The sequence below is a fragment of the Lithobates pipiens genome, unplaced genomic scaffold, assembly GCF_037356315.1.
Source record: "Lithobates pipiens isolate NorthernLeopardFrog02 unplaced genomic scaffold, aLitPip1_a1.2 Scaffold_18, whole genome shotgun sequence".
NCBI classification, from domain to species: domain Eukaryota; kingdom Metazoa; phylum Chordata; class Amphibia; order Anura; family Ranidae; genus Lithobates; species Lithobates pipiens.
Genome location: NW_027507758.1, coordinates 4,632,054 through 4,644,273, shown reverse-complemented (window position 1 = coordinate 4,644,273; position 12,220 = coordinate 4,632,054). Strand labels below are relative to the sequence as shown.

Below are 12,220 nucleotides of genomic sequence, written 5' to 3'. Positions count from 1 at the left end.
GTCTCTTCACCATGAAAGACGCAGATGAGCCTGAAGAGGAGGAGGAGGAAGAAGAGGAGGAACCAATGAAAGTAGACACCCCAGGTGATGGCCGCTCAGAAGACAGGCCGCCATTGGCTGAGACGGCTGAGCACAGCATGGAGACTAGAGGTGCGCATCTTCACTGGTCTCATGATTCCATTCAAATACGATTATCTGCTATTCGATTCCGCAATGCATTACGTTTACCGACGAGCGCGCGTCGCAGGTCCCAGAAGATTTCCCGGCTATGCAGGACAGCGCGGTGAGACGTGTGCACCCGGCTGTGAATCGGTCACACCCGGCTGTGAATCGGTCACACCCGGCTGTGACACCCGGCTGTGAATCCGTCCCAGCCGGCTGTGAATCCGTCCCAGCCGGCTGTGAATCCGTCCCAGCCGGCTGTGAATCGGTCACACCCGACTGTGAATCGGTCGCACCCCGCTGTGAATCGGTCGCACCCGGCTGTGAATCGGTCGCACCCGGCTGTGAATCGGTCGCACCCGACTGTGAATCGGTCGCACCCGACTGTGAATCGGTCGCACCCGACTGTGAATCGGTCGCGACTGTGAATCGGTCGCCACCCGGCTGTGAATCGGTCGCACCCGGCTGTGAATCGGTCGCACCCCGGCTGTGAATCGGTCGCACCCGGCTGTGAATCGGTCGCACCCGGCTGTGAATCGGTCGCACCCGGCTGTGAATCTGTCACACCCGGATGCCCGCAGTAGTATTAAGAATAACGTGTTTGTTTGTTATTTTTAAAGGGGAAAAAAAGAGACTTTACTATCACTTTAACCCCTTGGTGCTGAGCAGCCCTGCGTGCTCTGGGCACAGTTACTGGTAGCTAATGGAAAGCTCCTGATTGCGACTTATGATCGGGAGATTTCCGATCGTGTGACATCCAATCACGCTGGTCACATGATCGTAAACCCTGCCCCACCTCCTGGCATTCCATAAACCCCTTAAAGTGGGGCGCCAGGGCTCAAAGAGGTTAAAGTGATTGTAAACCCATTTTAGTTTTGTTTATAACAAGCATGTTATACTTACTCGCTCTGTGTAAAGGTTTTGAACAGAGCAGCCCGGATCCTCCTCTTTACTGCGGTCCCATGCTAGCTACTCCCACCCCCCTTCTTTGCAAGCCACTTGCTATGGGAACAACGTGCAGAGCTTGACTTGGCCCCACCCCTCACCGTGATTGACAGCAGCAGGAGCCAATTGCTCCCAGCTGCTGTGTTTGAACCGGTGAGGACGGAGCTGCTGCTCTTGTACACATTTCTGGATCGGGCTCAGGTAGGTATAATCGGGGGGGGGTGGGGGCAGCTCTCAGACAGAAGGGTGTTTTTTGTTTTTTTTCATCTTAATGTAGAGAAGGCATTAAAAGCGGAGCTCCACCCTAAAGTGGAGCTTCCACTCATTGGAACCCTCCCCCCCCCCCCCCCCTCCGGCGCCACAATTGCCACCTTTCAGGGGGGAGGGGGGTGCAGGTACCTGTACAGTACAGGTATCTGCACCCACTTCCGGCATAGATATCTGCAGCATATACGCCCCTTTCCGCAGAATCCAAGCCCCTTTCCGCAGGTCCCCCGCTGTCTGCTGGGAAACACACGGATCCCAGAGACAGCGGCGGGGACCGTCCTTATTGCGTCCTTATTCCGTCCTTATTGCGCAGGCGCAACTCGCGCATGCGCAGTACGGAACCGGGAAATGAAGCCGCAAGGCTCCACTTCCTGATTCCCATACCCAAGATGGCGGCGGCAGCACCCGAGAGACAATCGAGAGATCGGCTTCGGGGTGCCGACATCGCGGGCGCGCTGGGCGGGTAAGTGTCATTATTTTAAAAGTCAGCAGCTGCAGTATTTGTAGCTGCTGGCTTTAAAAAAAAAAAAAAAAAAACGGCGGACTCCCGCTTTAAGCTAGTGCATTGTTGGTTCACTTTACCCTTTTCCTTCGATTTCCCTTCTAAATGTTTTTTTTTTTCTTTGTCTGAATTTCTCACTTCCTGATTCACCATTAGTATTGGTATAATTATTGATTTTATTGCACTTTATCTATGAGGTAGAAACAAACAAGGATATTCCATCTTTGTAGTAATATTTGGTATATAGTTTGCACTGATCACCTTTTTTTTTTTAATCTATTTTTGTGCATGGTATACACTTTAGGTCTCGCAGCAATTCTAACCGACATACCGCATTCAGATATTTTTCTCTTTGACGGCGCGAGGGAACCCCATTTTTTTTCTATTAAAGAGAACCTGTCACCAAACAAAATCATCAAATTTTTTATTGTTTTTTGCCCCCTATGTGATGGGAAAATTAAGTCTCTTGTTTATATTTAAACCCCCAAAAAAAAGTCATAGCTGCTCTGTAATGGTTGTCTTCTAGATACAAAGTCAATTTGTCGAGCCCGGCTTTAGATAGTAAATCTCTTGCTGGCCATCCTAAGCCTCTTGTCTTGTATGAGATGTATCTGTACTGTCTGCCTGTTTTATATTGTAAAGCGCTGCACACACTGTTGGCACTATATCAATCCTGTATAATAATAACGATGTATGTGTGTGTAGCGTGTCGCATGAGGTCTCTCTAGGTAGCATACAATTCATGACACGTGTGTATGTGTGTCTCCTGCAGCTGCCAGCGAAGTGGAAGAGGTGCAGAGGGTGACCCCGGAGAAACGGCGCGAGGTCCCAGAGCACAGTGCCGATCACAGCGCCAACCCCCGCTCCTTGAAAGGCCAGAAAAAGCCAGGTGCGTAGTCCTCTCCTATGTAATATGTCATATGACTGTTTTCTTCATACATTTTGTTAACGTTAAAGAACTGTCAAAGTCGAAGATGAACCTGAGGCTCATTGAGGGAGGCGGGGAGGGTTAAGGCTCATTGTTGGAGGTGGGGGAAGGAGGGAGGGCTCGTTGCTGGAGGTAGGGTGGAGGAGAGAAGGCTCATTGATGTAGGCGGGGGGAGGGAAGGCTCATTGATGTAGGCGGGGGGAGGGAAGGCTCATTGATGGAAGCGGGGGAAGGGTAAGGCTCATTGATGGAAGCGGGGGAGGGTAAGGCTTATTGATGGAGGCGGGGGAAGGGTAAGGCTCGTTGATGGAGGCGGGGGGAGACGAGGCTCGTTGATGGAGGCGGGGGGAGACGAGGCTCGTTGATGGAGGCGGGGGGGAGACGAGGCTCGTTGATGGAGGCGGGGGGGAGACGAGGCTCGTTGATGGAGGCGGGGGGAAACGAGGCTCGTTGATGGAGGCGGGGGGGAGGCGAGGCTCGTTGATGGAGGCGGGGGGAGGCGAGGCTCGTTGATGGAGGCGGGGGGGAGGCGAGGCTCGTTGATGGAGGCGGGGGGAGGCGAGGCTCGTTGATGGAGCGGGGGGGGGAGGCGAGGCTCGTTGATGGAGGCGGGGGGAGGCGAGGCTCGTTGATGGAGGCGGGGGGAGGCGAGGCTCGTTGATGGAGGCGGGGGGAGGCGAGGCTCGTTGATGGAGGCGGGGGAGGCGAGGCTCGTTGATGGAGGCGGGGGGGAGGCGAGGCTCGATGATGGGAGGCGGGGGGGAGGCGAGGCTCGTTGATGGAGGCGGGGGGGAGGCGAGGCTCGTTGATGGAGGCGGGGGGGAGGCGAGGCTCGTTGATGGGGGCGGGGGAGACGAGACTCGTGATGGGGGCGGGGGGAGACGAGGCTCGTTGATGGGGGCGGGGGGAGGTTAAGGCTTGTTGATGGAGGCGGGGGGGAGGCGAGGCTCGTTGATGGAGGCAAGGGGGAGGTAAGGCTCGTTGATGGAGGCGGGGGGGAGGTAAGGCTCGTTGATGGAGGTGGGGGGACGGAAGGCTCCACCTCCCAACTTACAGGACTTAACCACTCCACCCCCCCTTGCTGCCCAGGCCAATTTTCAGCTTTCAGCTCTCACACTTTGAGTGACAATTACACGGTCATGTAACACGGAACCCAGATGACATTTTTCCTAGTTTTTTCACACTAATGGAGATTTATTTCGGTGGTGTTTAATCACCACTGGGGTTGGTTTTAGGTTTTTTGCTAATGTTTAAGAAATAATAAATTTATTTTCATAGTTTGTTATAAAATTTTGCGAACATGTCATTTTTCCCCTTCACTGATAATCGGTGTCGATGTCTCTTTTACAATAGCCGTTTATCGTCTCTCTTCTCTCCTCGCACTGTCAGTATGAGGAAAGGAAATGCCGATAACCGGCATCTGTTTACATCCGTGATCAGCTGTGATTGGACACAGCGGGTCATGTGATGAAGAGCCGGTTATTGGCTCTTTACCCCGATCTGTGATAAGCAGAAACCTAATTATATAAAGTACACCCCTCACACAGAAGTGTGTCTTGTCTACAGTCAGGCATGGTGGTGGGGGTGTCATGGTCTGGGGCTGCATGAGTGCTGCCGGCACTGGGGGGCTACAGATCATTGAGGGGACCATGAATGCCAACATGTACTGTGATATACTGAAGCAGAGCATGATCCCCTCCCTTCAGAGACTGGACCGCAGGGCAGTATTCCAACATGATAACCACCCCAAACACACCTCCAACACCACCACTGCCTTGCTAAAGAAGCTGAGGGTAAAGGTGATGGACTGATGATTGGACCCTGGGCAAACATTTTCTTGGTGCCCCCCCCCCATATGATTTCCCTCTCCACCTGCTCTGAGACATACGATAAATAGCAGCTAGACTTAAAATCAGTTTACTGTATCAGATCAGGCAGCAAGTGTGATTGGTTGCCAGAGGTTACAGTGTATCATTACGGCTTACTGACTGGTTGCTAGAGGTTTCAACACACATTACGGCTCACTGAATAGTTGTTAGATGTTACAGCACATGATTTCTGCTTGTTGATTGGTTGCTAGAGATTACTATACAGTAATTATGCTCACTAGAGGCTACAGCACATCATCTCACCACTGCAGGGGGCATGCTATACATATCTATGCCACCGGATGCCGCTATTTACATATGAATTCCGGTTATTTACATGTAAACACAGGGTCTGCAGGTGAGTCATCTGTACACAACAATAGGGCAGAGCTGGGCAGCCTTAGTAGCAGCACTTCACACTGAGATATTGGGACACAGCACGGGACTAAAACCTCAAAGGGACAAGGGAATTTAAACTGAAATAGTTGGCAAGTATGAGGCAGCTGCTTTGTGCCCCACAACAATGACAGGGCCCAGGACAGCTGCCCCTTTTGCCCTGCCTTAAAGAGGGCCATGGCGGAGGGGGGGGGGGGGGGGGGGGAGTATATAATTATTTTTGTAAGATATAGTTGAATATCGAGTCTTATCTGGCATTCGAGTGTGTGACTTGTAAATACCGTTCTCTTTCAGCAACCCCGGCGGATGAAATCCCAAAACCAGCTCCACAAAGACAGAAGAAAATGTACGGCCCCAGCAAGGTCAGTGTCTGTCCTGAATGTGTCTCTCTCTATCGGGGGTGCAGACCAGAGCGTCAAAATTGTATACTGAGGTGAACCATGGTAACCAATCAGCTGGACTTGTCCCAATCAATTGGTGGAGGAGGGGATTATGGTGTGGGGGGGGGGGAGATGGGATTATGGTGTGGGGGTTGTTTTTCAGGGGTTGGGCTTGACCCCTTAGTTCCAGTGAAGGGAACTCTTAAGGCGTCAGCACACCAAGACGTTTTGGACCATTTCATGTTTCCAACTTTGTGGGAACAGTTTGGGGGACGGCCTCTTCCTGTTCCATCATGACTGCCCCCCCCCCCATTGCACAAAGTAAGGTTCATAAAGACATGGATGAGCGAGTCTGGGGTGGAGGAACTTGACTGGCCTGCACAGAGTCCTGACCTCAACCCCATAGAACACCTTTGAGATGAATTGGAGTGGAGTCTGTGAGCCAGGCCTCTTGTCCAACATCAGTGCCTGACCTCACAAATGCTCTTCTGGAAGAATGGTCAAACATTCCCATAGACACCCTCCTAAACCTTGTGGACGGCCTTCTATAGATAGAGAGATAGAGAGAGAGAGATAGATAGATATATATAGATATGTGTGTTTATATTGCCATTGCTCGGGGGGCCCTGGTAGATCCTTAGGATATCACAGGGCTCTGGGTGATGAAGGCTCCAGAATGCTGCATTTTGGGTGCCTCGGCCCGAACTTTGCCATTCAAACCATAATGGATGTGGTCCTAAAGGGTTCTGTGGGCCATGTCCTAGAATTGGTAGGGAAGGGAAACGTGGCGCTGGTCAGTACAAACCTTCCATGGGATGTCACAGCTGCAAACAAAACATTTTGGATAATGAAAGAATTCTCCAATCCTTTATTTTTCTTTTGTTCTCTTTCAGCCTCCGCAAGGTGTTCTCGCCACTCAGTACCCTGAAGACGACCCCGATTACTGTGTGTGGACGCCCCCTGCAGGTAACGCCATCTAAACCTTTCTTTAACCACTCGCCTACCAGGCCAATTTTGACACTTCTAACATGGATGTAAAAATATGTGGGGTGTTTTTTTGCAAGAAAATTACTTAGAACCCCCAAACGTGTGTGTTTGTGTGTGTGTATAATATCTCTTTAGCAGAGGCCCTAGAGAATTAAAGTGTGTTTATTTTTTATTTATTTTTTTGGAATATATATATATATATATATATATATAATTCATAAAAATCTAATATATTAAATATAGAATTTTTTTGGCTATACATACACACACACATACACACTAATATATATATATATATAATCTCTCCACTTGCTTACTGGGTACTTAAACCCCCCCCCTGCCCAGACCAATTTTCAGCTTTCAGGGCTGATGCACTTTGAATGACAATTACGCGGTCATACAACACTGTACCCAAATTTCTTTTGGTGGTATTTAATTACAGTTGGGAGTTTTATTTTTTGCTAAACAAACAAAAAAAGATGCAAATTAAAAAAATAAATAGAAAAACATATTTAATAGTTTGTTATAAAATTTTGCAAACAGGTAATTTTTCTCCTTCATTGAAATGCGCTGATGAGGCGGCGCTGGTGGGCACTGATAGGCGGCGCTGGTGGGCACTGATAGGCGGCGCTGGTGGGCACTGATAGGCGGCGCTGGTGGGCACTGATAGGCGGCGCTGGTGGGCACTGATAGGCGGCGCTGGTGGGCACAGTTAAGGCGGCGCTGGTGGGCACAGTTAAGGCGGCGCTGATGGGCACAGTTAAGGCGGCGCTGATGGGCACAGTTAAGGCGGCGCTGATGGGCACAGTTAAGGCGGCACTGATGGGCACAGTTAAGGCGGCACTGATGGGCACAGTTAAGGCACAGTTAAGGCGGCACTGATGGGTGGCACGGATGGGCACTGATGGGTACCACTGAAAGGTACCACTGATAGGTGGCATTGAAAGGTACCACTGATAGGTGGCACTGATGGGCGTCACTGATGGGCACTGGTACATGACACTGATGGGCACAGATATGTGGCACTGAGGTGCAGCACTGTGTGTGCGAGGCACATTGTGGGCACTGATGGGTGTCACTTTTTTGGCATTTTTTTTTTTTGGTGGCACTGGCAGGGGACAGGTGGGCACTGATGAGCTGTCCCCAGCTCACCGTGATCGGGACTGAAGTCCCTCTCACGGCCGCCGGTGATCGGCTTTTTTTTTTTTCTCCCTGCGCTGTCAGCGTGAGGAGGAAAAATAGCCAACTACCGGCTCTGTTGTGTCACATGATCAGCTGTCACTTTGTCAGCAGTGGGAGCCAATGGTGCCGCTGCTGTGTCTCGGCCAATCAGAAGGGAGAGTCACGGATGGCTGAGAGACTCATGCACATGGCTAAACGGAGAGGGGGCTCGGGTAAGTATGGGGGCGGGCGGCTACTACACAGGTGTGGTGCAAACCGTTTACATGTGTGGGTGTGACCTACGTATGCATTCACCACTGCACAGGGGCACTTTAAAAAAAATATATATATATTTTTTTTTTACATTTTATTACATTTTTATTAATTTTTTACACTGTGCCTTTTAAAAGAATATTGCGTTTGAAAACACAGTGCGACAAGATATTGAAACAACCACCGTTTTATTCTCTAGGGCAGGGGGAGCCAACCTGGGGTCACTCCAGCTGTTTCAGAACTAGAAGTCCCATCATGCCTCTGGGAGTCATTATAACTGTCAACCTTGCAATGCCTCATGGGAAATGTCGTTCCACAACAGCTGGAGGGCCACTGGTTGCCTCCCCCTCCTCTAGGGTCTCTGCTAATTTATAAAAAAAATATTATATATATACCCTGTTTCCCCTAAAATAAGACCTAGTGTGACTGTCGGTGATGGCTGCAATAAAAGCCCTACCCCCCAAATAAGCCCTAGTTAAAGTCCTTGTAGGTCTTCTTTTCAGGGTAGGGCTTATTTTTGAGGAAACAGAGTAGGGCTTATTTGGGTGGTAGGGCTTATATTGCAGCCAACACCTACAATCACGCTAGGTCTTATTTTAGGGGAAACAGGGTATATATATATATATATATATATATATATATATATATATATATATATATATATATATATATATATATATATATATATATATATATATATATATATATATTTATGTGTGTGTGTGTGTATATATGTATATATATATATATATATATATATATATATATATATATATATAATGTATATGTGTTTGGAGATCCTAAGTAATTTTCTAGCAAAAAAATACAGATTTAAACTTGTAAGCAGTAAGTGTCAGAAAAAGGTTTAGTCTTTTAAGTGGCTAAACTTACCTCATTTACAGACCAAAGTTTATTTTTATTTTTTTAATAGCTGAATGTAACTAAATGTTACATTGTTTCTTTTTATCTCGCCTGAGCGATGTTGTGATAAACTTGGCAGGCTTCCTGGTTTGTTTTTTTGACAGCTGTCGGCTTCAGCAGAGAAAACTCTCTGCACTGAATCGAGGAAATGCTTTGTTCAGATCGCGAGGAGGGTTGAATCGCGATCTCGATTCTTTAACGAATTATCGCGCAGCTCTAATGTCCAGTCTGAAGGAGGAAAGGCTTGCCCTCCTGTCAATCTGCTATAGGCTGGGTGGGAAGGTGTTAAAAAAAAAAGGGGGGGGGGGGTGTGTGATGTCACTTTTTTTTTTTTTTTTTTTTAAAGTAGAATTTTATTTATTTTCATACACAACAAACAATACAGAAAACAAACTGTATATGACGCGAACATCGCTTAAACCATTACATAAACTGGTATACATTTAGTGGGTATGCTGTGATGTCACTTTAACAGACAGGAAGTAAGTAATTGAACTACAAGCGCATTCATATTCCGCTTTCTTCCAGGACAATCCGGTGACGGGAAGACCCATTTAAATGACAAATATGGCTACTGAACCAATCCACGCCGCTGCGCGGGGAACGGTCACCGCATCGGCCATCGCTTCTGAAGCCTTCACCACTTCCATCGCAGAGTCCCTTCTCTCCCGGACAGCCACGGCCGGTTAAATTTTCATTCCACGGATCACAGATGTTTAGACGTCGGACAGTTTTTTTTTTTTTTTTTTTTTTTTTTTTTGTTGTTTTTGTACCTCGATCTGCCACTGAAGACATCGGTTCCAGAAATGTGAGGACAAATGGATGTTTTAGCCTTCACTTGTGTTCTATTCTGCACAGGAAACCCGCAAAGGGATGTGTTTTAGCGTTTATGGTTCACCCAACACCTCCCCCTCCCCGCTTCTGACTTGCATCCTCACCTCTACACGGGTCTGCCAATCCACGTGTAGTAAAGAGAATATCCCTTGAGCCACACAGCGCTGCAAATCCGTGGCAGCTTGGGTCTGCCCAACGGTAGTCAAGGGCAGGGATCTCCAAACTACGGCCCTCCAGCGGGGAACTAGACGTCATATGAGGCACTGTGAAACTCTGACATTCACAGACGTGACTGGGGCATGATCGGGATTGGAGGGCCCTAGTTTGGAGACCCCTCATGGGGATCATGACTAGGCTCCGGGGGGGGGGGGGGGGGTGAAACATAGGGGGCGTGGCCTGAGCCCAGGCTGGAACTGACAGACACTTTCATAGCAAATTTTGCAGCAATGTGCGGCTCAAGGGATATTTTCCTCGCTACAGCGACTAAAGGTGGCCACACATGTATCAATAGGATCGTTTAGTCGAGAATTCAAATCCAGGCGATCCTTCGTTTGTTCGAAATTTTTTATTTATATATTTTTTTTATTTTAGTAAGGATTGTATATTAAAGCTGAACTCCAGCTTTCGTTTCAGTTTAAATAGTTCATTCGGGCCAACAAACGATTTCCCTTCACTAACATGTGGCTGCTGGGTGTGTGCTCCTATATAAGCTGTATGTAGCCACAGCTCAAAGGCAGGCTGATGATGTCACAACCTCTGACTCAGCCAATCACAGAAAGCTTTGTCTTCATTAATAAAATGCAAAGATGCCTATGAATGGCTGAGGGGCACTCAGACTTACACCATCTTGTTCCGGGTGTGAGACGGGGAAAGTCTCCTCTCTCTCTCACCTAGAATACAGTACTATATACTGTATGTAGGCTCAGCTCAGAGGCAGACTGATGTCACATCCTTTGATTCATCGATGGCATACAAAGCTGCCTATAAATGGCTGAGCGCCGCTCAGACTGAGGCTATAGTGTTACGGGTGTGAGACGGGATGGTCTCCTTTCTCACACGGATCACAGTACTGTATGTAGTCTCAGGTCAGCTCAGAGGCAGACTGATGTTGTCACAACCTTTTGATTCATTGATGGAATACAAAGCGGTCTATGAATGGCTGAGCGCTGCTCAGACCAACGCTATCTTTTTCCAGGTGTGAGATGGGAAGATATTCTCTTGCACCCGGTAAACAGTGCTATATACTGTATGAGGCCACAGCTGCATACAGTTTATACAGCGCCCCCAGTGGCTGCACATGCTAGTGAAGGGAAATGGTTTATTTGGGCCAGCTTGGTCCGACTGAACTGTTTAAGCTCAAACTAAAGCTGGAGATCAGTTGTGTTTTTGTTTTTGTTTTTTTAACCTCTTTCTGCTGGCCCTTTAAAGAAGTTCTAAACACCAGTGGTGGTTCCTGGACTTCCCAGTCATGTGATCACTATGATTGGCTATTACAGTGATCACTTGATCAAGAACCCGACCTATTGGCTAAGGCTAAGTGACCAGAAGCTGTCGCTGATGGCGCAGTAGTGCTGGGGGCGCTCGATTGAGCATGCTCCCAGCATAAAATGCTGACACCGGCCCATCGACACATAAATCCCACCAGGGGGATATGTGTACCGCCAACATTAAAGAGTGAAATGTTGGCCTCAGCTGTGGCCCCCCGTTGAGATGAGATGCAATCCCACCAAAAGGACGCCAACGCACCGAGCCACCGCCAGCAATCGTCAGTCTCTCTGTGTATGAAAACATTTGTCGCCTGTTTCACAAGCTTTGTATTTCAGGTCTTATAGAGTTCTAGAAGAGACGGCACTCGGCAGAATCTCTTCTCCGCTCCCCTATGGACTGTCAGTTGTTAGAGTGGACATTTTTATTTTTGTGATTTATTTTTATTTTATTTTTTGCACCTTGTACAATTCCGAAGCTGTAAATACCTGTTCGTTTGTAGCGTTGTGTTTCTAAAATAACATTTAAAAAAAAAAAGTTACATTTTTGGGTTTCAGATTTGGCCATGTACCTGTAGGGTGTTCCTTTTTATTTCGTTTACCGTTTAGGTTTTTATTGATTTGTTTTTTTTGCAATAAAATTAATTGTGGAATAAACGAGGAGCGAATGTTGTGTGTTCAGAGCCTGCAAAGTGTCCCTCCTAATCTGCAGCGGTTCTCAACGCCTGTCCTTGGGACCCACCAACGGGCCAGATAACTGAAATGCATCCCAGGTGATATCATTTGCTGCTCAGTGATTGCCGTGTTCTAGTCTACATCTCCCCCAAAGGTAATACATAAAACCTGGCCTGTCAGTGGGTCCTGAGGACAGGAGTTGAGAACCATTGTTCTAATGGTCCTGGGATGGGAGCTTCACACACAGTGTCCCTCTAATGGTCCTGGGATGGGAGCTTCACACACAGTGTCCCTCTAATGGTCCTGGGATGGGAGCTTCACACACAGTGTCCCTCTAATTGTTCTGGGATGGGAGCTTCACACACAGTGTCCCTCTAATGGTTCTGGGATGGGAGCTTCACACACATTGTCCCTCTAATGGTCCTGGGATGGGAGCT

At 48.2% G+C, this 12,220-nt stretch overlaps 1 protein-coding gene across 1 annotated transcript; it reads left to right on the top strand.

Moving 5' to 3' along the window:
* On the top strand, nucleotides 1–11,151 carry LOC143986958 (uncharacterized). Its single transcript, XM_077485372.1, has 5 exons — nucleotides 1–150; nucleotides 2,649–2,765; nucleotides 5,363–5,430; nucleotides 6,342–6,414; nucleotides 9,319–11,151. Exons 1-5 carry the CDS (start codon nucleotides 12–14, stop codon nucleotides 9,366–9,368), a joined length of 447 nt encoding a protein of 148 aa, XP_077341498.1. The 5' UTR covers nucleotides 1–11; the 3' UTR covers nucleotides 9,369–11,151.
* The last annotated feature ends 1,069 nt before the right edge of the window (nucleotides 11,152–12,220 follow it).